General features: G+C 37.9%; 2 protein-coding genes across 6 annotated transcripts in view; one reads left to right on the forward strand and one right to left on the reverse strand.

Moving 5' to 3' along the window:
• The window catches only part of PHTF2 (putative homeodomain transcription factor 2), a 120,211-nt gene extending 101,479 nt beyond the window's left edge, over positions 1–18,732 (reverse strand). For 4 of the 5 annotated variants that reach the window (XR_014300840.1, XM_082691893.1, XM_082691892.1 and 1 more), the window contains exon 1: positions 18,518–18,717. The gene's annotated coding sequence lies outside the window, so the exon portion shown is untranslated. Of the gene's footprint in view, positions 1–18,517 lie in introns of all 5 variants that reach the window. The other variant, XM_082691889.1, reaches the window with a different exon arrangement.
• A 94-nt stretch (positions 18,733–18,826) lies between these two features.
• Positions 18,827–23,235, forward strand: TMEM60 (transmembrane protein 60). The gene is made up of 2 exons (XM_082691933.1): positions 18,827–19,250; positions 22,540–23,235. Exon 2 carries the CDS (start codon positions 22,590–22,592, stop codon positions 22,989–22,991), a length of 402 nt encoding a protein of 133 aa, XP_082548059.1. The 5' UTR covers positions 18,827–19,250; positions 22,540–22,589; the 3' UTR covers positions 22,992–23,235.

A 23,235-nucleotide genomic window follows, 5' to 3' on the forward strand; every position in this document is an offset into this window, starting at 1 on the left:
TGAACTCCAGGAGGGGGTCATAGGAACCTCCAATTTATAGGTAAGTAAGAAGCACTGGTGACAACCTGACCTGTGACTGGCATGCGGGATGGGTTGCAGTGTTGTACAACACAGCCCTTAACTGGCAGGATGTAATGTTACCTCCAGGTGATAGTGCCAAAATTGAGCTGAATTATAGGATACCCAGCTGATGCTGGAAAATTGCTTGGTGGTGTGGGAAAAACATACACATTGGAACTGGCACCAGAATTATACTCTTAATACATATATCTGAAGAACTTCGATAAAATTACAAGTTTTAGATTTCAATTTCCAAATAGTTACAGTTTCAGCAAACTGGAATCCTAATGTTCGTTAATATGATTTCATTATGTAAATATCTTCCAAAATATTCATTTAACATTTTGGACAACCACCTCTTACCTAATGTAGTCTTCATTATTCACAGATTCTGCTATATGCAAATTTGCCTGCTATCTAATTTTTAATTTGTAAGCTCAAAATCAATACTCACAGTACTTTCCTAATCGTTTCCAGACATGCACAGAGTAGCAAAAATCTTGAGATGCCTGATGTGCAGGTTTCCAGCTCACATCAAACAAGATGATGCTGTCTTCTTAAGATAGCTTTCAACTATAAATAAGTTTCCTTTTTGTGGTCTGCTTTGTGACAGTTTTTCAATTTTTTGCTTTTTGTTGCTGATTTTTGTTTAAAATGACCCCCAAGGGTAGTGCTGAAGTGCTGTCTAGTGTTCCCAATGCAAGAAGTCTTTGAGAGGAAAACACTGGCAACAATCTCTTTAACCTTGGCCACAGCAACTTCTTGCTAGACACATCACCAACACCAAGGGAAACAAAAGCAAAAATGAACTATTGAGACTTCATCACAAGAAAATGCTTTTGCAGGGCAAACAAACAGTTGACAAAACTAAAAGGCAAACTGCAGAATGGGAGAAGATACTTGCAAATGATTTATTACATAAAAGCCTAGTACTCAAAACTTATGAAGAACTTACCAAATTCACCACCCAAAAGGCAAAAAATCTAATCAAGAAATGGGCTGAAGACATGAACAGTCATTTCTCCAAAGAAGGCATACAAATGGCTAACCGACACATAAAAAATGCTCACTATCACTTGGCATCAGGGAAGTACAAATCAAAACCACAATGAGATACCACCTAACACTGGTCAAAATGGCTAAAATTAAACCTCAGGGAACAATAGATGTTGCGGAGAATGTGGAGAAAGGGAATCCTCTTACATTTGTTGGAATGCAAACTGGTGCAGCCACTCTGGAAAACAGTATGGAGGTTCCTCAAAAAGTTAAAAACTGAACTACCCTATGACATAGCAACTGCACTATTATTTATCCAAACAATAAAAACATCATGATCTAAAGAGGTACGTGCACCCCAAAAGTTTATAGCAGCAATGTCCACAATAGCCAAAATGTGGAAAGAGCCCAGATGTCCATAGACATGTGATGGATAGACATGTGGGGGTGTGTGTGTATGCACATAGAATGGAATATTAATCAAAAAGCCATAGAAGGTATTATGCGAAGTTAAAAAAGTCAGAGAAAGACAAATACTGTATGATTTCACTCTTATGTGAAACAAAACAGACAACCATAGGGGGAGGGAAGGAAAAATAAAATAAGATGAATACTGAGAGGGAGGCAAACCATGAGAGATGTTTAACTTCAGGAAACAAACTGAGGGTTGCTGGAGGAGAGGTGGGTAGGGAGATGGTATAATTGGGTGATGGGCATTAAGGAGGGCACTTGATGGAATGAGCACTGATAAAGCACCAAATTCTACCCCAGAAACTAATAACACATTATATGTTAACTAAATAGAATTTAAAAAAAAAAAAATTTTTTTTAAGATTTTATTTGTTTATTTGACAGAGAGAGATCACAAGTAGGCAGAGAGGCAGGCAGAGAGAGAGAGAGAGGAGGAGGAAGCAGGCTCCCTGCTGAGCAGAGAGCCTGATGCGGGACTCGATCCCAGGATCCTGAGATCATGACCTGAGCCGAAGGCAGTGGCTTAACCCACTGAGCCACCCAGGCGCCCCCCCCAAAAAAAATTTTTTTAAAGAAGGCTTTAACATACCTTATGAAGAAAAATGTGTTAGATAAATTTCATTTACATATGAGTTACAATGCTATTCACCATGAATTCAATGTTAATAAACCAAAACTAAGTAAGATGTCTTTAAACAGTAAAACATATGGAACAAGGCTGTGCATTAATCAGTTGATGAAAATGTTGTGACCAGTGGCTCACAGGAATTTAACCCTGTATTTCCCCTTGAAGCTATGCTTTAATGTTTACTAATTCAATGTTTGTCCCGCCTTATAGAACACAACCACTGTAAAAACCAAGAATCAACTATAATTGGACTTAGTGACCGGGCTTAGTTCTCAGAAAATAGATGCAGAGTTAATGGTAAAGTAGAAATGAGAATCAAATTGTGTTCCTTGGGTTTTCTTTTCCTATAGTTACAGCAGCCAACTTAAAACTAGGATTCATGGCTTTTATGTACCAGAATACTTCTTATGCGATGAGCAAGCTATCGTCAGAAACCAAGTCATTTTTAAAATAATCAACATACTGCTGGTCAGCAAATCTCACTATTTTATGCAACACCATTATTAATATGTCCACATCATCAACTCAGGATTAATAAAAATGAAATCGGGGAGGGGGGGGCTTTGTTCCATATTACTACAAACTACCAAGCCAAGTGACCTAAACTGCCTGGAAACTCAGGAATGCACCACAATTTAACAGCCACTAAACCTACAACATTCTTTCAATATTCTCTCTCTCTCTCTCTCTCTCTCTCTTTTTTTAAAGATTTTATTCATTTGAGACAGAGAACATGAGTCAGGGAGAGGGGCAAGGGAGAGGAAGAGTGAGAGGCAGACTCCCCAGTGAGCAGGGAGCCCAATATGGGGCATGATCCTAGGATCCCGGATTATGTCCTGAGCTGAAGGCAGTTTCTTAACTAATTGAGCCACTTGGGTGTCCCTAAACTTACAACATTCTTCTAATCTGACAGAATTTTCTATAAATCAGGAAAGTAATAGTTTAATTTCCAGTACATTCAAACCCATACCACGGAGAAAAAGTACTTTCTAAACATGTTACAACTACTACTTAAACCAGAATCATGAGCCCAACTACACAGTTTATTATTTTCATTTTTGTTTTATCTTTTCAACAATAAAGGATTAAAGTAATGCTCAACAACTGCAACTATTCCATTTCTCTTCTCTCTGTCACAGCAAAGCTTTGCCATCTCTTCCAGTTTCTCCACCTTTTCACTCCAATCCAACCACGCCTTTACTCCCCACACTACTGAAAGCTCTCTTGAAGGATACCAATGACCTCTCATTGCTAAATCCAATGGTCCAGTCTCGGTTGTTCATTGTACTCAATCTACCTGCAGTATTTGATGCACCCAATTATGTTCCCTCCTCTTGGAACACTTTCTCACTTAGCTTCTAGGAAATCTCTCTTGGGTTTTAACTTTTTGGCTACTCTTCAGTTTCTTTGCTGGCTCTTTTCTTCTCCTTGAGTTCAGTGCTTGGACATCTTCTCTGGCTTTATTTAGTACCTTGGTGATCACTTCAGGTATCTTGGTTTAGATACGATGTATATAGATTCCATCTGCAGCCTAACCTGTCCCCTAAATCTACTAGTTTAGAAAAAGTCAGATAAAAGTTTCCTTACTTAAGGATGCCTCGGAGCCTTCTCCTGTGCATTATTAATATCCAAGAGAAGACTATGTACACATTATGTTACACTTATTTAGAACAGAATCCTTTCTTCACGGTGCATCTTGTGAGACATACAATTAACTAAGCCACTAAATATAGCATACTAAGCTGTCTTTCAAGTAGTTCCAACTTCTCACAGCATGAATTAATTATATTAAAATGTGCAAACTTTCCCTCTGATTTTACAGAGGTAATAAATGAGTTTGAAGTTTTCAAAGTAACTCACTCCATTAAGAGTCTGCCTCAAAGTTCTCCTTATGCAAAGAGAAATTATGTCTCTCTTAAGTTCCATTCACCAGTATTAGTTATATACTCTAAATGAGTAAAAAATATATTTACCATATGTTCAGGCTTCAGATAAAATAATAAACATATGCTATTGTTAATCTTTCTTTTCCCAACTAAATGTTCATAGCTCCTTCAACTGTTCTTCATGGAACATGATTTTCATTCCTCTCACCATCCAAGTCCTCTTCCTCACCAGATAAGATGTAAATAATTCCTAAAATCTAGTTGGCCAACAAAATAATCTATTTATCTGAAGAATACAAAACACAATAGACTTGTAACTTCTATTAATGGGGACACGATCCCTTGGTCACGCAGCTTAAGAATATATTCACTTTTTTATTCTTAGCAGCCATGGCACTGCTTAACTCAATAATCCTTTCTGAAAATAAAGGGGTACTGCACAGATCCACACACATACATACTCATATATATATAATACATTTAGCTATGTCCACTGAGAAGGCCTAGAAGCAATGATTCCTTAGTAGCAATAAGCCCATGTAGTAACCAAATCTCTAAATACCATTCTACAGTAAAAGAAACCAAGGCTCCTTAGAGAAATGCCTGATTCTAGTTGACACAGAAACAGTACAAAATGATTCTGGAACATCTCATGGGGTCAGATATTAAGAAGGTGATCAAAGAATAACAGGGACATGAAAGTGAAAGTAAGAATCAATGAGTCTATACTGATATGAATGAATAAATGAGTGAATGAGAGGAAAGCTTTTCATTATAGCGGGAGTCAGCTAACACAGAAGAAATTAGAGAATTAGGGGGAAAAAAGTCGACATTTGGCAACAATCTTTTCCCCCAGTTTTACTGAGATGTAATTGATACAGAACACTATATAAAAAACTTAGTTGTACAACATGATTTGATATATGTACAATTGTGAAATGGTCACCACAATAAATTTGGTTAACATCTATTATGTCAATTACAATTTTTTCTCCTTGTTATAAGAACTTTTTTTTGACAGGATCTATATCCAATGTGGCACTTGAACTCACAATCCCTAGATCAAGAGTTGCATGCTCTACTGAATGGGTAGTCATGGTTGTGATGAAGAGGGGTTTTTTTGTGTTGTTTTGTTTTTAAGTAGGCTTTATGTTCAGTGTAAAGCCCAGCATGGAGCTCAATGTGGGGCTTGAACTCATAACCCTGAGACCAAGACTTGAGCTGAGTCAACGCTTAGCTGACTAAACCACCCAGGTGCCCCTGTGATGAGAACTTTTAAGCAACCAACTTATTAACTGATTCATGGAAGAAACAGCAATAAATATTAAAGCTAATGGAAAAGTTTGAGAGTAACAGGATATTTACATAGTCAAAATCTCTCTCCACAGATATTTATTGGCTACAAAGACCGACTTTACTTTGGAGAAACCTGGCAGATTATCACCTTAACTAAATGATCAAAGTCATCACCACCTGTAATATGAGAAATTAAAGTATTTGCTTCTTGATATAATGCCCTGTGAAAACACATTATATCTGTGGTACTTCTGCCCAAAGTATATATACTAAGTCCAACCATGGAAGAAAAAACAACCAACATAAAATGGAAGGACATTCAACAAAATAACATCTCAACACTTAAAAAAAAAGTCATTTTCATAAAATACAAGCAAAGGTTTAAGAAATATTCTAGTTTAAAGGAAACTTAAAGAGACATGACAACTAAATGCAGCATGCAATCCTGGATTTTCTTTTGTTAATCTGGATAGCATTGTGACAATTGGTGACATGTGAGTAAACTGAGCAGATTAAGTAATAGTATTGTATCCATGTTAATTTCCTGATTTTTAGTCACTGGTATTTTGCTTATGTTGGTGACTCATCTTGTTTTTAGGAAATAAAACTGAAGTATGCAGAGGTAAAGGAATAACATGACTCAAATGAGTCAGGAAAAAAAATTGTACATATGAATAAAAGTAAGGATAAAACAAATGTAGGAAAATGGTAATATATAGTTAATCTTGGTTGAAGGGTACACAGAAATTCTTTATACTACTTTTTTTTTTTAAGATTTAATTTATTTTAGAGAGAGAGAGGAAGCATGAGCAAGGGGAGGGGCAGAGGGGGAGGGTTAGAAAGAACCCCAAGCAGACTCCCTGCTGAGCTTGGAGCCTGATGCAGGGCTCAATCCCAGGACTCCAATAACATGACCTGAGCCTAAATCAAGATTCAGATGCTTAACCAACTGAGCCACCCAGACCACCCTAGTATTCTTATGTAACTCTTCCTTGAAGTCTGAAATTATGTCAAAGTAAAAAAGAAAATAGCTATAGTAAGCTTTAATTCAGATTTTAAAACCTTCCTTTTCATGTTAATTTTCTATATACAAACTATCAACTTAATACACAAACAGCCTTCCTCTTATAATTAAGTTTATTTTCTCATTTAGTGTGGTTGCAGTGATGGATAAGAATAGGATAAGCACAAGAAAACTATCCCTATGTTTTTGATTTTACAAATTTACAAATCCACCTCCATCAAAAGACAAAGGTCATTTCAGTTGCCTGTGATCAATGAGGAGACATTTTTAGATACACTCCTCTAATATCTTAAAGTCCATTTCCTCCACAGAGATTTTTAACAGTGTTTAATACCTATTACTTCAAAGGTTAAGTTAAATTGACTGCTCACAATATAAAAAATAACTCTGGATCACAGCAGCATTTTTGTCATTATTGCAAATATTTTCTAATGGTGGTAAAAATAAACTGAATGATTACTGCCTTAGAGAAACAAACACTTCTCATTAATGTCCCCTAGTAATAATCTAGTCATGTTTTTCACACTCACACAATTTTTGCCATGAGAACTGGGTTTATAAAAGAAGAAAATGCAATTAGTTGTTCACCTTTTAACTCATCATACGTTCCTACATTTGTTTTAAATGAAATAGGAATGCTGAGGAGGATGAACATAGACACATTCATCCAGTCGAAACATATGGCAAATTTTGGTTCTGGATTTGTAAAGCTAATAACATTCTGAAATCATGGGACTTAATTACAACAATAAAAAAATGGTACTTTATGTACCTTCCCTTAAAATTATAACTTTAAAACTTAATATGCAGGAGCTTCCACTTCTAACCATGATGAAGTATCAAGGACCAGATTTATCTTCCCATCTTAAAACTAAAAATATGGACACAATAGTGAAAAGCTTTCAGACATTGGGCAACAGGCAGCACAATCTCTGAAAGAGGCAAAAAAAAGTAAGCTATAAGACTTCCCAAGTGTAGAGTTTCCAGGATACAATACTAAGATGGGAAAACAAGATCCAGACAGACTCCCCAAATTGAGAAGACTGATAAGGGGGTTCAGGGACACCAAGGCAGCTACAGTTCCCAGGGCAAAGTACCAGAAAGAAGAAAGCAGCACAAAGAAAGCTCTGGAGTTCTGTAGAGCATTCCTCCTGAGTCTCCTGCTGAAATACTGATCAGCACATGGATGCAGGGAAACTATCTGAAACCAGGGACAGAACCACCAGAAAGGAGCAAGGAAAACAATCACCAAAGTTCACCCAGGATTGATAAGAGTTCACAGAGTGAAGAAATCCTATAACAATGGGCAACAGCTAGAATACCCAGAAGGGCACTGTGCCTGTAGTAGGAACAAATTAGCTTATACTAAAGGATGCTCAGGTCTCACCTAACAAAGCTTAAAAAGCAAGCCTTGGAAAATTAAACTATATCTAAGTAACTTAACTATATTTCAGAAGAAACCTCAAAATATTAAAAATAATACAAAGAAAACCAGCTCCAAACAACAAAATTCACAATGTTTGATATCCAAACAAAAATTAGTAAGCAGGGAAAGAAATACGAAAATACAGGGACGCCTGGGTGGCTCAGTTGGTTAAGCAGCTGCCTTCGGCTCAGGTCATGGTCCCAGCGTCCTGGGATCGAGTCCCACATCGGGCTCCTTGCTCCGCAGGGAGCCTGCTTCTCCCTCTGATTCTGCCTTCCACTCTGTCTGCGTATGCTCGCTCTCGCTCGCTCTCTCTCTGACAAATAAATAAATAAAATCTTTAAAAAAAAAAAAAAAGAAATACGAAAATACAATCCATCTGAAGGAGGAAAAATCAGTTCTAAAAATGGACCCAGAAATGACAAAAGTGTAAGTAAGGAAGGACTTTAAAACAGGTATTACATACAAAACATTGCTGCAAAAAACTAAAGGAGACAAAAATAAGTGAAAGCAGCCTTATGTTCATGGATTGGAAGACCTAGGATTATTAAAGAAGTCCACACTATCCAAAGTGATCTACAGATTCAGCACAATTTCTATCAAAATTCCATGGCTAATTTTTTTTTTTTTTTGCAAACATAGAAAAATCCATCCTGAAATTCATATAGAATCTCAAGGGACCCAATACACAAAATAATTTTGAAAAAGAACAAAGCTGAAGGGCTCACAATTTATTTCAAAACTTATTACAAACTTATACTAATCAAAACAGTGTACTACTGGCATAAAGGCAGACAAAAAGACCAATGGAAAAGAACAGAGTCCAGAAATAAACCCTCATGTATATGGTCATGTATATGGTCAAATGATCTTTGAAAAGAATGCCAGGAGCACTCAGTGGGAAAGAACACTCTTCAACAACTGATGCTGGGAGAACTAGAGAGTCACACGTAAAAGAATGAAGGTGGCCCCTTATACCACATATAGAAACTAACAAAAAAATGAATAAAGACCTAAAACTATTAAACTCCTAGAAGATTAACTTAGGCACAAAACTTCGTGATTTTGGACTTGTCAATGATTGCTTGGATATGACATCAAAAGTATAGACAACAAAAGCAAAAACAGATAAATGGAACCATCTCAAACTTAAAACTTTTGTGCATCAGAGGCTACAATCAATAGAGTGAAAAGTCTAAAATATTTGCTAATTATATAACTGATAAGGGATCAATAACCAAATATATTAAGAACTCCTTCTTAACAACAAAAAATCACTCAATTAAAACACAGGCAAAACACCTGAATAGACATTTCTCCAAAGATGATGTACAAATGCCAACACGCATATGAAAAGGTGCTCAAAATCACTAAACTTCAGGGAAATACAAATCAAAACCATGAGATATCGCCTCACACCCATCAGGATAGCTAATATCAACAAAACTGAAATACCAAAGGTTCATAATGATGTAGAAAAATCGGAACCCTGTGTACTGTTAGTGGAATGGTAAAATAGTGCAACCATTATGGAAAACAGTACAGATGTTGCTCAAAAAATTAAAAATAGAATTACCATATACCCAGCAATCCCATTTCTGGATATATATCTAAAAGGAGTGAAGGCTTGGTCTTGAAGAGATATTTGCATACCCATGTTCAGAGCAGCACTATCCACAATAACCAAGAGGTAGAAGTAAGCCAAACGTCTACCAATGGATCACTGGATACAGAAAATGATGTACATATGTATAATAAGATATTATTCAGGCTTAAAGGAAATCCTGTCATAAACTACAACATGGATGAATCTTGAAGACATTATGCTAAATGAAATAAACCAGTCACAAAAAGATAAATACTATATGATTTCATTTATATAAAATACCTAGTATAGTCAAATTCATAGAGACAGAAAATAGAAGAGTAGTTATCTGGATTTGGGTAAGGAAAAAAACAGGAGATATTTCAGATTTATCAGATGAAAAAGTTCCAGAGAGTTATTTCACAACAATGTGAATATACTTAATACTCACAGCCTGGTTAAGTAAAAAGGGTGAAAATGCTTAAGATGGTAAATTTTATGAGATGTATTTTTAATCATAATTTTTTAAAAAATCTATTTAGAATCCACATATTTAAGAAAGTAAAAGAAGAAAGCATGAGCACTGTTAAGGAAAGACATGGAAGATACATACAAGATTCAAATCAAACTTCTAGAGATGAAAAATACAATGTTTAATAAGAAGAATACAATGGATAAGATTAACAGCAGATTAGAAATCTGTACAAGAAAATGTTAGTAATTTTAGAGACACAGAAATAGACATTATCCAAACTGAAACAAGGGGGAGATAAAAAAAAACAAAAAAGAAAAAAAACCAGTATCACTTAGGTGTGAAACAATTATCAATTCATCAATGTATGTGTAACTGGAGTACCAAAATGAAAGGAGAGAGTGAAGGAAGAGATAAAAACTATTTGAAAAAATAATGGCGAGAATTTTTCTATATTTGAAGACAATAATAAATCTGCAAATCCAAGAACTTTAACCAACCCTAAGTATAAGAAACATAAAACTACACCAAAGCATATCAAAATAAAAGTGCTTTAAACCAGTAGTAAAAGATCATTCTGTAAGTAACTAGAGACAAAAAACACTTTTAGTATGAAGAAATAACCATTAACAGTAGATTTCATGTCAGAAAAATGCAAGTGAGAAGATAGTGCAGCATCATAAAAGTCTTATCATTAAAGTTGTTAAAGAAAAAACTGCCCATCTAGAATTCTCTACCCAGCAAAAATACATTTGAAAACTGAAGTACCAAAAAGGGGAAGGGGGTAGTTTCAGACATATAAAAGCTAAAAGAATTCCCAGCAGTAATTCAGCTTAAAATAAATGCTAAAGTTAATCAGTCAGGGAGAAGGTAAATGATACCAGATGGAAAAGGAATTTCAAAGGAAGGAAGAGGCTTGAAAGTGGGACAAATATGGTTAAAATAAGAACCCTTTTCCTAAATATTATTTTTAACTCCACTTAAGGGAATTGACCATTTAAAGCTAAAAAACTAAAAATATATTGTGGGATTTAAACATATGTAGAACTAAAATGTATGACAACACAAGAATGAGGAGAAATGGAACTAGAGTGTTATAAGGCTGTTATATAATACGTGAGGTGGTATTTTACCCAAAAATAGACTGAAACACTAAAAACAAACAAAAACAAACCCAAAGGGGCACCTGGGTGGCTCAGTGGGTTAAAGACTCTGCCTTCAGCTCGGGTCATGATCTCGGGGTCCTGGGATGGAGCCCCATGTCAGGCTCTCTGCTCAGCAGGGAGCCTGCTTCTCCCTCTCTCTCTGCCTGCCTCTCTGCCTACTTGTGATCTGTTAAATAAATAAATAAAATCTTAAAAAAAAAAAAAAACCTATAGATAATAAAAAGATACAAAGGAAGAGTCATAAAAAATGCTCAAGTAATACAAATTACAAGGCAAAGAGCAAAAACAAAAATACAGATGGGACAAATAAAACACAAATAGCAAGATAGTAGATTTAAACCCAACAATATCAATAATCACATTAAATATAAGCGGTCTAAACTAAAAAGCAAAGATTAGAAAACTGGATAAAAAAACAAAGACTGAACTATATGCCACCTACCAGAAATCTACTTCAAATATACACAAATGGATAAAAGTAAAAGGAAGGAAAAAGATGCACCTCGCTAATATCAATCAAAACAAAGCTAGAGAGGCAATACTGACAAAGTAGATTTCAGAGCAAAGCATACTACCAGAAATAAAGACAGCCATTTCACAATGATAAAGGGATCCAATTTATTAAAAAAATCACAACAATCTTAAATATAAATCAATCTAGTAACAGAACTTCAAAATATATGAAGCCATACTGATGAAAATATAAGCAGAAATTGGCAAGTCCACAATTATATTTAGAGATTTCAATACCGTTCTTTCAAAATTGCTAGAACAAGTAGACATAAAATCAATAAGGATAGAGAAACCTTGAGCAATTCTATTAGTCAATTTGATCCGACATTTACAGCTACTCCACCCAACTTTCTTTTCAAGTGCACATGAATCATTTACCAAGACAGAGCATATTCTGGGGTCATAAAACAAGTCTCAATAAATTCGAAATGCTTCAAATTTCACAACATATATTCTCTGAGCACAGTGAGATTAAATCAGAAATCAATACCCAAAAATTTCCATGTGCATACTCATTTATAACCATTGGGGTCAAAGAAGACATCACAAATAAAATCAGCAAGGATTTCTGAACTGATTAAAAATGAAAATACAACCTATCAAAATTCATGGGATGCAGCCAAAGCACTATTTAGAGGAAATTTTATAGCATTAAACCCTTATATCAGAAGACAATAATGACCTTTAAAACTCAAGCAAATAAAATGCAAAGTAAAGAGCAAAAGGAAAATAATAAAGAACAGAAATCAGTGAAATTGAGAAGAAAAAAATCAATGAAGAATACCAAAAGCTGTTCCTTTGACTAGCAATAAAATAGACAAATCTCTAGCCAAACTGAAAAGGGAAAAAAGGGGAAAAAATACACAAATTAACAGTCAGGAATGAAAGAGGGAACATAGCTATAGATCTTAAAACATTAAAAAGATAATAAGAGAATATTATGAACAATTTCATGCCAACTTAACAACTTGGATTAAACAGACAAACTCTTTGAAAGATAAACAATTGCTGTGCCTGGATGGAGCAGTTTCTTAAGCATACAGTTCTTGGATTCAGCTCAGGTTATGATCTCAGAGTCCTGAGAGGGAGTCCCAAGTCTAGCTCTGTGCTCAGCATGGTCTGCTTAAGACTCTCTCCCCTCTCTCTCTGCTCATGCTCTCACTCTCTCAAATAAATAAATCTTAAAAAAAAAAAAAAGATGGAAACTAATGATGCTCATTCAAAAACAAATAAAGAAAGAAACTAGCCCTTTATTAATGAAATTAAAGTAGTTGTTAAAACCTTTCCCACAAAGAAAACTCTAGGTATAGGTATACAAGTCACTTAGTATTATCTTAAGTTCAAGATACACTGAAGGATCTAATATTTATTAACTATCATCATGTGCTGGCATTAAGAATATAATTTTAATTTGACTATATTAGTATTCAGCAACATCATTCTAGAAGGAAGCTGTGTGAACTGGTTAATATGAGGCTAAATTAAAACCAAGGAGACTATTAATAACCTGGAGAAAAAATGATAAGCATCTAAAGTAAGTCAGTGGCAATGAGGGATGGGTGACAGGACAGGGCATAGTTAGAAGATGGATAGCTAATAAAGACAAAGACCAGACGTATTTACCGAATGGACATGAAAGGTACAGAAGAAAAGATGCTCCATGACTCTTGGCTTAACGATAGAAGAACTATTCACTAGGATAGGGAATACAGAGAAGAAACAGATTTGGGAACAAGAAGACAGGTTTACCTTCCAATATATGATACATTCACTGCCCAAGAGATACATAGTAGGCAATGGGATATAGAGAATCAATAATTGTGAAATACATGTAGTTAAATTAACCTGCTCTATCTCCCAAGATTACTTGTATTAAAAGCCTTCTCTATAACTGTAAAATTAATGGTTTTTATCTGTTAAAAGAATTTCAGAGATAAGAATGTGGCAAAGTGATTTGAAGAAAAAAGCCCCTTTCTGTGTATATACTAAACTCACAGTACAAGAGATCCAATTTCAGTATTCTTTTTTATTGTTATTTAGAGTAGCAAAACCTAAGCCTTGCGCAGTGGCAGTATCAAGGCCAGTGAGGTTTATCCGAGGCATGATTATTGCTAATAGAGTAGCAAAACCTTATTTATTTACTCTACCTGGTTTAATGAGTCTGACCTACTTTCGTCAGGAAAAAAAAAGTTGAGAATATGAAGCTCTTTCCTATCTTTTCTGTTGTTTTGTAAGTAGCAGCAATGACTTTTTAGTATATATACTGCCAAAGCGAGCATGCAATGACTTGATTTTTAATTCAACTCTGCCTGTTGCCTGTATAATATCCTATTGTCTCCTCTTAAGGTTTTATTTCTTTGCCATTTTTTGGCTTTCTTTACTGTATCTGAGAATCAAATTTAAAAACAAAACACACATACAAAAACAAAAGACCTGTACAGGGCACCTGGGTAGCTCAGTCAGTTAAGCCTCAGACTCTGGATTTCAGCTCAGGTCATGATCTCAGGTTGTGAGATTACGCCCTGTGCCAGGCTCCACACCCAGCGTGGAGCCTGCTTAAGATTCTCTCTCTGGCTCTCCCTCTCTGCTCATCTCCACTAAGACAAACAAACAAACAAACAAACACACCTGTTCAACTTAGTCAAATAACAGCAACAACCATTTTCTGAACATGTCTTATAAGCCAGGCAATGTGTCAAGGGCTTTATGTACATTAGCTCATTTAATTTTCAAAATCTTATACAGTAAATATCTCCATTTATGATTAAATAAAACTGAACCTCAAAAAGATTACATAATGAGCTCAAAGTCACACAACTGATGGACTGTAGAATTGAGACTTGAACCCAAGTCTGCAGAGGACCAAAACTCATGCCATGCAACTTTAAGCTTTTTACTATCTGTAACAGACCTTTTACAGGATGTTTTATTAAGGTGTTTTCATTCATGCAACAAATATCAGTGCCTGCTCCACATCTTCATAATTTCTGTAGAAACACTTTTAACAGCCCTTTTCTCCCACTGTTTCTGAAACTGGAAAGCTGCATACAGTGCACTTTTCCCTCTCTTTACTTCCTCTCATTAAATGTCAAATTCAATCATGTTATGATTATTATCAGGTAGTGGTTCAGCCACAGCCATTTCCTGCCCAGTTCCTGTTCACTACTCAGAATGAAGTCCAGCATATTTTCTTTACTAGTGTTGTAAAACTACCTGTTCTAGGAAGCAGTCTGTTTTTCTCACGTGAAAACTGATCTTTATATTTTGTGTCCTTTTAGCAATTTGTATGAGGCTAACAATTTGGAATTAAAACACAGCCTTCCTAAATGGCATTTAATATTTTCAACTTAGTCAAATAATTCTGGTCATGAAGTGATCTACATTTATAAATCCAATGAAAGTTATTTATGGTTCTGTGGTAACCTGAAGGGAAGATACACAAGTGGGTTTTTTTCTCAGATTTTTAAAGAACAGCCCCAATTTAAAACATTCTGTCCCATCATTAGGTCTCAAATTTGGATTCAGAAAAGGCAGTCAGCATATATCAAAGGGTAGTTTACAATACTGGCTATATATGGCTACATACTAGGTAAAGGGTTAAGGGAAACAACAGTCACTTTAAGATTCTTCTTTTTTAATCCCAAAATACATTCCACAAATTAAGTGCAAATGCCTGTAGTGTTTTAAGTCTTCCTTTATAGCTTAGAATGAAACATTGCAATGAAATAATTAAAGTGCTTAGTTGGACACGTTTGGAAAAGAAGTTTTAATTGTCACTGGGGGAAATAAGTATTAAATGGTAAATAGTACATAAAAATGTAACAATGCACAAACTGTTGAGGATTTCCTACAATTTTAATATCTAAGTTTGCAACTTCCAACTGCCAAAATTGGGTCATACTCACCTTGCCCAGCCACATTTATACACAATTACCGTTTAAATTTTCGCCTTCACAAATACTTTTTACACAAAGCTACAATTACTTGCCATTCCCTCAACAATCCATATTCCTGTCCTTGACCCTGCCTCCTGTTCTCTGTGGGATGCCCTCCTTCCCCAACAGTGAAAAACTACCACTTAACCCTTTAAGGCTCCAGAGATAGCTCTCCGCAACTCCTCCAACCCCTCTCCACTCTGAATATTAGTCTTCTTTATTCAGGGCTTACCAGTGTGCTAGTACTTTACATACTCTGTTTAATGCTTACTACTCCCCTTTGAAGTAATTCTTCTCTACTTAACAGATGAGAAAACTGAAATTGAGAAAGGTTTACTATCATGTTAAAGGTCACAAGGCCAAACAGGAATTCAAATACTGGTATGTCTAAACTTCAACTGAATTCTCTTCCATTAAATCAGACTCAGGGTGCCTGGGTGGCTCAGTCCTTAAGCATCTCCCTTCGGCTCACGTCATGATCCCAGGGTCCTGGGTTCCAGCCCAGCACTGGGCTCCCTGGTTGGTGGGAAGCCTGCTTCTCCCTCTTCCACTGCCCCTGCTTGTGTTCCTCTCTTGCTGTCTCTCTCTGTCAAATGAATAAATAAAATCTTAAAAAAAAATCAGACTCTATGGCACTCTCTTATAGTATATATTGTATTGTATTATCATTATTTATTTCTCTCCCCCACTGAAGACAGGAAAGGGGACTCCATCCATATATCCCCAGCAATACTCAACAGTGCCTACATACAGAGACTCAAAGTGTTACCCAATATGTACAATACTCTTCTTCAGTTTATGATTTTGCAGCATTATTTTCCACTGATTATTCTCCTTGTACAAGGTATCTAAGAAGCCACTGTGGTGGTAAAGCATACTGGCTTGGAATTTAGGCTTTGTAACATTGCCTGGATGTGAATCCCACCTCCACCAACTTATTAGCTGAGAAATCTTGAACAAATGAGTTAACCAAAGTTGTGGTTAACTCATCTATAAAATAGAACAGTAATCATAGTACATACCTTATAGCATAATAAAGATTAAACAAGATAGTATGGAAGCAATCCAACTATTTTTCAATTCTCATTTTTCCTACATGCCACCCTAAATTTTCTTTGGCTTAGTTTAGTGTAGACTTTTTAATTACAAATTCCTTGAACTTCTGTATTATATGGACTAGCAAAAAGGTTCCTTGGTTTAAAAATTGTTCAGGCCAAAAAAAGTAAAATAAAATAAAATTGCTCAGGCCAGGATGCCCAGCTGGCTCAGTCAGCAGAGCATGTGATTTTTGATCTCAGAGTTGTGAGTTCCAGCTCCACAATGGATGTGGAGCTAACTTAAACAAATAAATGAATATTTTTTTAAAAATAACTAAACAAAAATTGCTCAGACCATCTACTTCATTTTTAGGACAAACTGTCCACTGCCAGTCTGGACTAAAAAAAAAAAAAAAAAAAAAACCTTTACTCTGGGAAGTTTGACTATACAAGAGTGCCCCCACTGTACATTATACTTTTTTCTCTTACTACATTTTCATGCCCTCTCAGAAAGTGGTAAAAGTTACAAAACACACTTCCTACCTTCCTAACACCTAACTTAATACTATCTGATCCACTAACCTGTGTGGGAGTCAAGCTATTTCCCCAGTAATAAATTTCCATGCAATCACCTATGTCTGGTCTCAGGCATGGCTCATTCTCTCCAGACCTCTAGATTGCTTTCCTCTGGAATCTGTGGAGGCTGAACCACTACAACTGAGAGCGGACACCAATTTTCTTCTCTTCAGCTTAACAATGTTTACTCCAAGAAGTTAGGATTTCAAATTGTTATGCCATTTTACAGCTCTTTAGGCTAACGTGCATAGTTCCCAAATTCTCAGAATGCCCCCTTCAACTTTAAAAATGCTTTAAAAAAAAAAAAAAAATCCACGTGGGGAGGAAACAAATTTCTTAAAAAAAAAAGTTATCTAAAAACAAGATCAAATACTATGGCTATGCCCAAAGTCTTAGAGGGGGGAAAAAAAAAAAACCCTAAAATATCTAGTTGGCTCAAGCTAACCAAAAACTCTAAAATCAAGTACACAATTAACAAAGTAACCTCAAAGTAATCAGGATATACCATAAACAAAGACAGTAAGTATACATTACAATACATTTAAAATTCACGGATTTTAAAACTACTTGGTATATAAAGCAGTTTTTTAAAAATTTTATTATTATTATTATTATTATTATTATTATTTTTTGGTCAGGCTAAAAATAAAGAGTGATGATGATGGGTCAGTGACAGAATGGTCTCCAAAGTTAAAGAAGGAGGTGTTGAGTTTAAAAGTCGTGACTCGAAGGAACAATACCAAAATACTACTGGCTGTCAACATCAGGCAGATAAAAATAAGAAAAGGTAAAGCAAGCTGATGGACTGCAGTATTGTTTCCAGAGGAGAAAGAGCCCTCAGGGCCCCCAAGAGGATTTCAGCACCCGCTCCGCCGTCAGTGCTGGAATCAGTGAACTAAACTGTTGCCTGCCCAGTGGGTGCAGGGCAGAGACCCTCCCTCCAGCCAGCGTCCGGCGTGCGCACAGTCCCCCCTCCGCCCGAGCCCGCTCCTACGGCCGCTAGCTGACCTCTCCTGCACGCCCGGGCTCGGCCACCCGATGCCCCCGCACGCCCTCCAAGACCCGGCGCGCCCCCAGCACAGCGCCAAGGGAAGGAAGCCAAGGAGAGGGGCCGCGAGAGGGGGCGGAGGGGCGGGAGGCGGCGCTGGGTTTCGGCCCGTCACCTCACCATCAAGGCTCGAGGACTGCACGGACTCGGGAGGCGGGAGGCTGAGCCTCTGCCACCGGTCAAATGATGGGAAGGGACCGCGGTTGACCCCGGCGCGCAGGTGCCCGCGGCTGCCGAGGAAGTCACTGGCGGCGGAGGGCAATGCGTTGGCCCCGGAGCCCCCACCTCCATCGCGCCCACCGCTTCCCTCCCTCGTCCTGCTCCATCCCCAGAATTCTGTCAGAACCCAACGACCTCCACACGGCCCGCCCAAGCGCGGAGGTGATGCCGGCTCTTACCGTAGGAGCGGGCGCCGCGCCGCTAGGAGGCGGCTGGGGTGCGCGCGGGAGACTCCGAGGCGAGTGCCGCCGCCGCTGCGGGAGCCGGAGAAGTCACAACGAGGCTGCTGGCGGGAGCGCTGCCTCCGGAGCTGTCGCCCCACCCCCTCTCCCGCAGGATTTTGCGCCGGAGCCTGCAGTCTCCGCGCGTGGGCGGGGAGGGCGAGAAAAGAGGCGGGGCGCCCCCCCTCGGGGGCGGAGCCGAGCGCTGGTTGGTCTGATTGGCGTCTGTGGACCCAATGGGACCACGGGTACTCCAGGCTGTGCTTAGACTGACTTTCCTCTTAGCCCGTAGCGGTAGAGAGGCGGGCCTAGTGGCTTCTTTTATAGCCGCCTTTTTGACGAACCCGAACGTAAGAAAAGGTCGGTTGGTTCGCACTGGTGGCCAAATGGTCCAATTACCTCAGGGAAAAGGGCCTCTGAAACCAGATTGGCATCCTCTCTACCTATAAGTAGAGAGGGTAAAGCCGGAGGCGGTGAGAACCTGCCCCGGATGTGGGCGTGGCCCTGAGGTAGAACACGGAGCCTCCACCGCGGTGGTTTGGGGAGGCGGAACTGAGATCTTTTCCTTGATTATCATGTGACGGGTTCTGGATTTAATGGAGGAGAAAGCGTGGAAAAGGCCAAGGATCCAAACTGGCGAGTTTTCTGATCTTCGCGGCCCTCCCCGCTCTCCGGCCAGCGGCGCTGCCAGGTGAGTCCCGGGGTCCAGTGGGCCAGCATTCTCCCGAGGTGAATTTGCCCACCGGGTGCCCCGGCGCTGACTTCCCGACCTCAGGGGGTTTGTCGCTGCCTCCCAGCTCCTTACACTCCCCGCCAAACGTACAGACACCTGGTTGGCACCAGGCTTCTGCATGCGCTTTGGATCGTGTGCAAGAAACCGCGTTCAGCTCTCAAAGTATACTGGGCCCAAAGCGTGTCCCAATTAGGGCGGACGGTTTATCGTTTGACGTTTATCGTTTATGAACGTCTTGAAGTTCTAGGGACAAGTAGGCCCCAGAATCATTTAAGTTGTAAGCAGAGCGCTGTTCCGCTGAAGGGAGGTTTAGTTCGACAAGGCCGTAGAAGCCTTTCGAAAACGACTCATTTAGAGGAATTTTGTTGTGGGCTCATAAGCAAAACTGTCTTCGGGATAGGGTAAGTTCATTTGGAAGAGTGCTGGCAGTTACGAGGGAAGGAAATGGGGGGTGGTGTAGACCGCACCGTGGGCAAATTAATGAGTGCACACACAACTGCTCTGCCCTTTCGATTTCCATTGTGGGACAATGCAGAAGATTTTGACAATGGATGAGGAAGCATATGAACTAATACCTAACTATCTTCCTGGTACCAGAAGTAATCAACTCGAATAGGACTTTAGTAGAGCAAATTTTTTGTTTTGGAGTATGCAGCCCCTTCTCTTGAGGAGAAAGAAGACTAGTACGATTACTTCAATTAGTGAAGATTTATGAACAAGTAAAAATTGGAGTTGTAGCCCAACATCCAGAATTCTTCGGGCGTTATTTAAATATCAGCATAGTGCTTCCCACTTGAGAGCATTTTATTAGAAGTGCTTACAGAACTTTGTGGCATCCCACATTATAAAACCTGAAGCCACAATACTGTGTGCTCTTTGTATCATCCCTCCGTCTCCAGTCCTAAAGTACCTATGCTGAGTGTGGCAGCTGTTTCTATGACCAGTTGTTACTCAGCGCTGTATGCGAAAATTTGACCCCTGACTCATCCAATGGCTGATGGAAAGTTGTGTTTAAACAAGTGTATTACCATAAACTTTTTAAAGGGCCACAAAAACGGCCAGATAGATTGGAGATCAGGTTTGAGCAAACTTGATTTACAGTATAAACCCATTTTAGTTAATAATCGGTTATAATCAGTTAATAATCACATCCCTCACACTTCTTCCAAATTCAGCCCCGTATCCCACTGTAGCAGCCCTTGGTCAGGAAAGGAGACCTGGAGAAAAAAGCCTTCCTGGGAGCAAAAGCATCTGCTTTTCATACTGCAGTATGAAGCCTCCAATCTGCCAGCTAAGAAAACAGGTGCTAGCAGATGGGTATCATGGGAAAGGGGAGTTAGGAGATCCGTTAGTCACCTTTACAGTAAAACAGATACACAGTCTTGCTCCATGATAGCCCACTATTTAAAGTAATAGAGGTGTAGCAAAGAATATCAAAATTTGTTTTGTTTTGTTTTGTTTTAAGATTATTGGAGAGAAAAGAGAGAACAAGTTGGGAAGGGGTAGAGGGCGGAGAAGCAGAGCTCCTCCTGAGTGGGGAGACTGATGTGGGGTTTGATCCCAGGACCCGGAGATCATGACCCCAGCTGAGGGCAGGCACCCCTCAAAGTTAGTTTTAAAATATAATTAATTAAACATGCTAGTCTTGGGTATTTTATTCACCTAGCCAGTTCCTTCACTTTTTCCTTATTTCTCTGCATTTTTACTCCTACCCTTCATCTTTTGCTATCCTACCTACCACTTTCTGATGTTTTTCTCTTTCCATCAAGTGTCCTCTCTCTGTCCCTCTTTGTGGCTTATTTCCCTCCATTTTAATCATAGATTCTTCCTTTACTGAAAAATTTCTTCCTGACCCTTTCTCAGTCTCATTTTGTGTCTTATCTTTTATCTTCTCCAAGTGTTTCAGAGGAATAAAGTATTGTCAGCTGTTTACATTTTGTTATCTTGTGTTAACTCCTCACCCAGCTGCTGCAGTTTGGCTTCTGATTTCCGTCTACTTACCCTTTACCCAAATGGTCCCACAGTTGCTACAAAAAGCTTGAACAAGTATAGACTATACTGTCAACCTGTATGTGAAGGCTAAATAAATGCTTATACCTAAGTATTATAGATTAATATGTCCCAATCAAAATTCCAAGTTTTTAAGAATTAGTGATTTTTTAGCAGTAAAAAAAAAAGGGCAAAACATTCTGGAAAAGAAATCTATGAATAGTAGGTACTACTAGTCCTTTCAGATCTTAGAGTATATCCTAGAACACATCTAATCATAGTCGTAGAGTACTAATGAAAAACAGAAATAGAGGTCAGTAAGACAGATCTATAGACAGATACAGTTAATAAGGGATATAAGAAATAACTTCTGGTTGCTTGGCTGGCTCAGTTGATAGAGCATCCAACTACTGATTTCAGAGGCCTAAATTCAAGCCCTACATTCTTTAAAAAAGAGAGAGAGCAAGAGAAAGAGCCTAAATTCTTGAGTAATATAGCATCTAGTAATAACAATGTCAAAAGTTTAAGTGGTCTTGATTACTGGATAGTAACTAGCAAAAAAATCAGGATCTATACCACAAACCAAAAAATATATAATGAGTAGTACTAAAAAGAAAAATTCAGACTAATAGGTATTTATAAGAATTGCAGTGAGATAGTTTAATTTAAAAAGACCCACAGACTAAACTATGTGAAAATCCAGTATTATCAACGTATTCTGTATTATTTAGCCCAATGATATCCTCACAACCTAACTTCTGTTTACTATCTGAATTGTTACCCAGTCTATTAAAACTCTCCTCCCTTGACCTGATAACCACTTCCTCCTTTTTCGCTACTTTGATTGTGGATGCTTTTTCTTAGTACATCTCAAAATTGAATGAAAATTTATAGATGTACAGATGTACAAAAAGAATTTAAGAATATCCCTGAAGTACAGGAATGAAGTCATGAGTACTTGGACTTGAGTGACAGCAATATAAAGGAACAGACTATTCTTGAGACATTTTGAATAGAGCTTATGCCCAGTTGATACTGAAAGTTTTACTGTATTTTGTCATCGGCTAAGGAATTATGAATGTAATATTGTCAAAGGTGGCTACAAATTTTACAGGGTTTGAAAGGAAGAAGAATAGCATGTTTTCAAAATTAAGAAATCTGTGAGTGGGGAAGAGCCAGCTTTGTTTTACAGGAATGGAAGTGATTTTTTTTTTTTTTCCGGTATCAAAACAATCCTGACTTTTTTTCCTTCTCTTAGGGTATATTTTCCTTTTTTCGACTCTGCAACAGCCTCTTTAAACTGTTTAAATGAGAATGTCCTTGGCTCAGAGAGTACTACTCACCTGGCTTTTCACATTACTCTTCTTGATCATGTTGGTGTTGAAACTGGATGAGAAGGCACCTTGGAACTGGTTCCTCATATTTATTCCAGTCTGGATATTTGATACTATCCTTCTTGTCATGCTGATTGTGAAAATGGCTGGGCGATGTAAGTCTGGCTTTGACCCTCGACATGGATCGCACAATATTAAAAAAAAAGCCTGGTACCTCATTGCAATGTTACTTAAATTAGCCTTCTGCCTTGCACTCTGTGCTAAACTGGAACAGTTTACTACCATGAATCTGTCCTATGTCTTCATTCCTTTATGGGCCTTACTGGCTGGGGCTTTGATAGAACTTGGATATAACGTCTTTTTTGTGAGAGACTGACTTCTAAGGACATCATCTCATTTTACTGCTGTTCAACAAGCTATCATTAAAGTGTTCTGAATCCTTGCAAGCTTGAAGAATACCAGAGAACTGAGAAAAATAACCAAATGTAGTTTTATACTGCTTCCATAAAACAGTCTTTGTGAATCATGGACTTCTAGTCAATCCAAAGCTTAATTATTCAGTATTTCAGTTATTAATATCCTTATTATCCCTATATAAATAAAGTTTGTTTTTGACCTTA

Source organism: Mustela nivalis (genome assembly GCF_964662115.1).
Source record: "Mustela nivalis genome assembly, chromosome: 12".
Classification (NCBI taxonomy): Eukaryota; Metazoa; Chordata; class Mammalia; order Carnivora; family Mustelidae; genus Mustela; species Mustela nivalis.

What these genes read in the sequence shown, in the direction of transcription:
- TMEM60 (XM_082691933.1), top strand. Translation starts at nt 22,590, where the DNA reads ATGAGAATGTCCTTGGCTCAGAGAGTACTACTCACCTGGCTTTTCACA.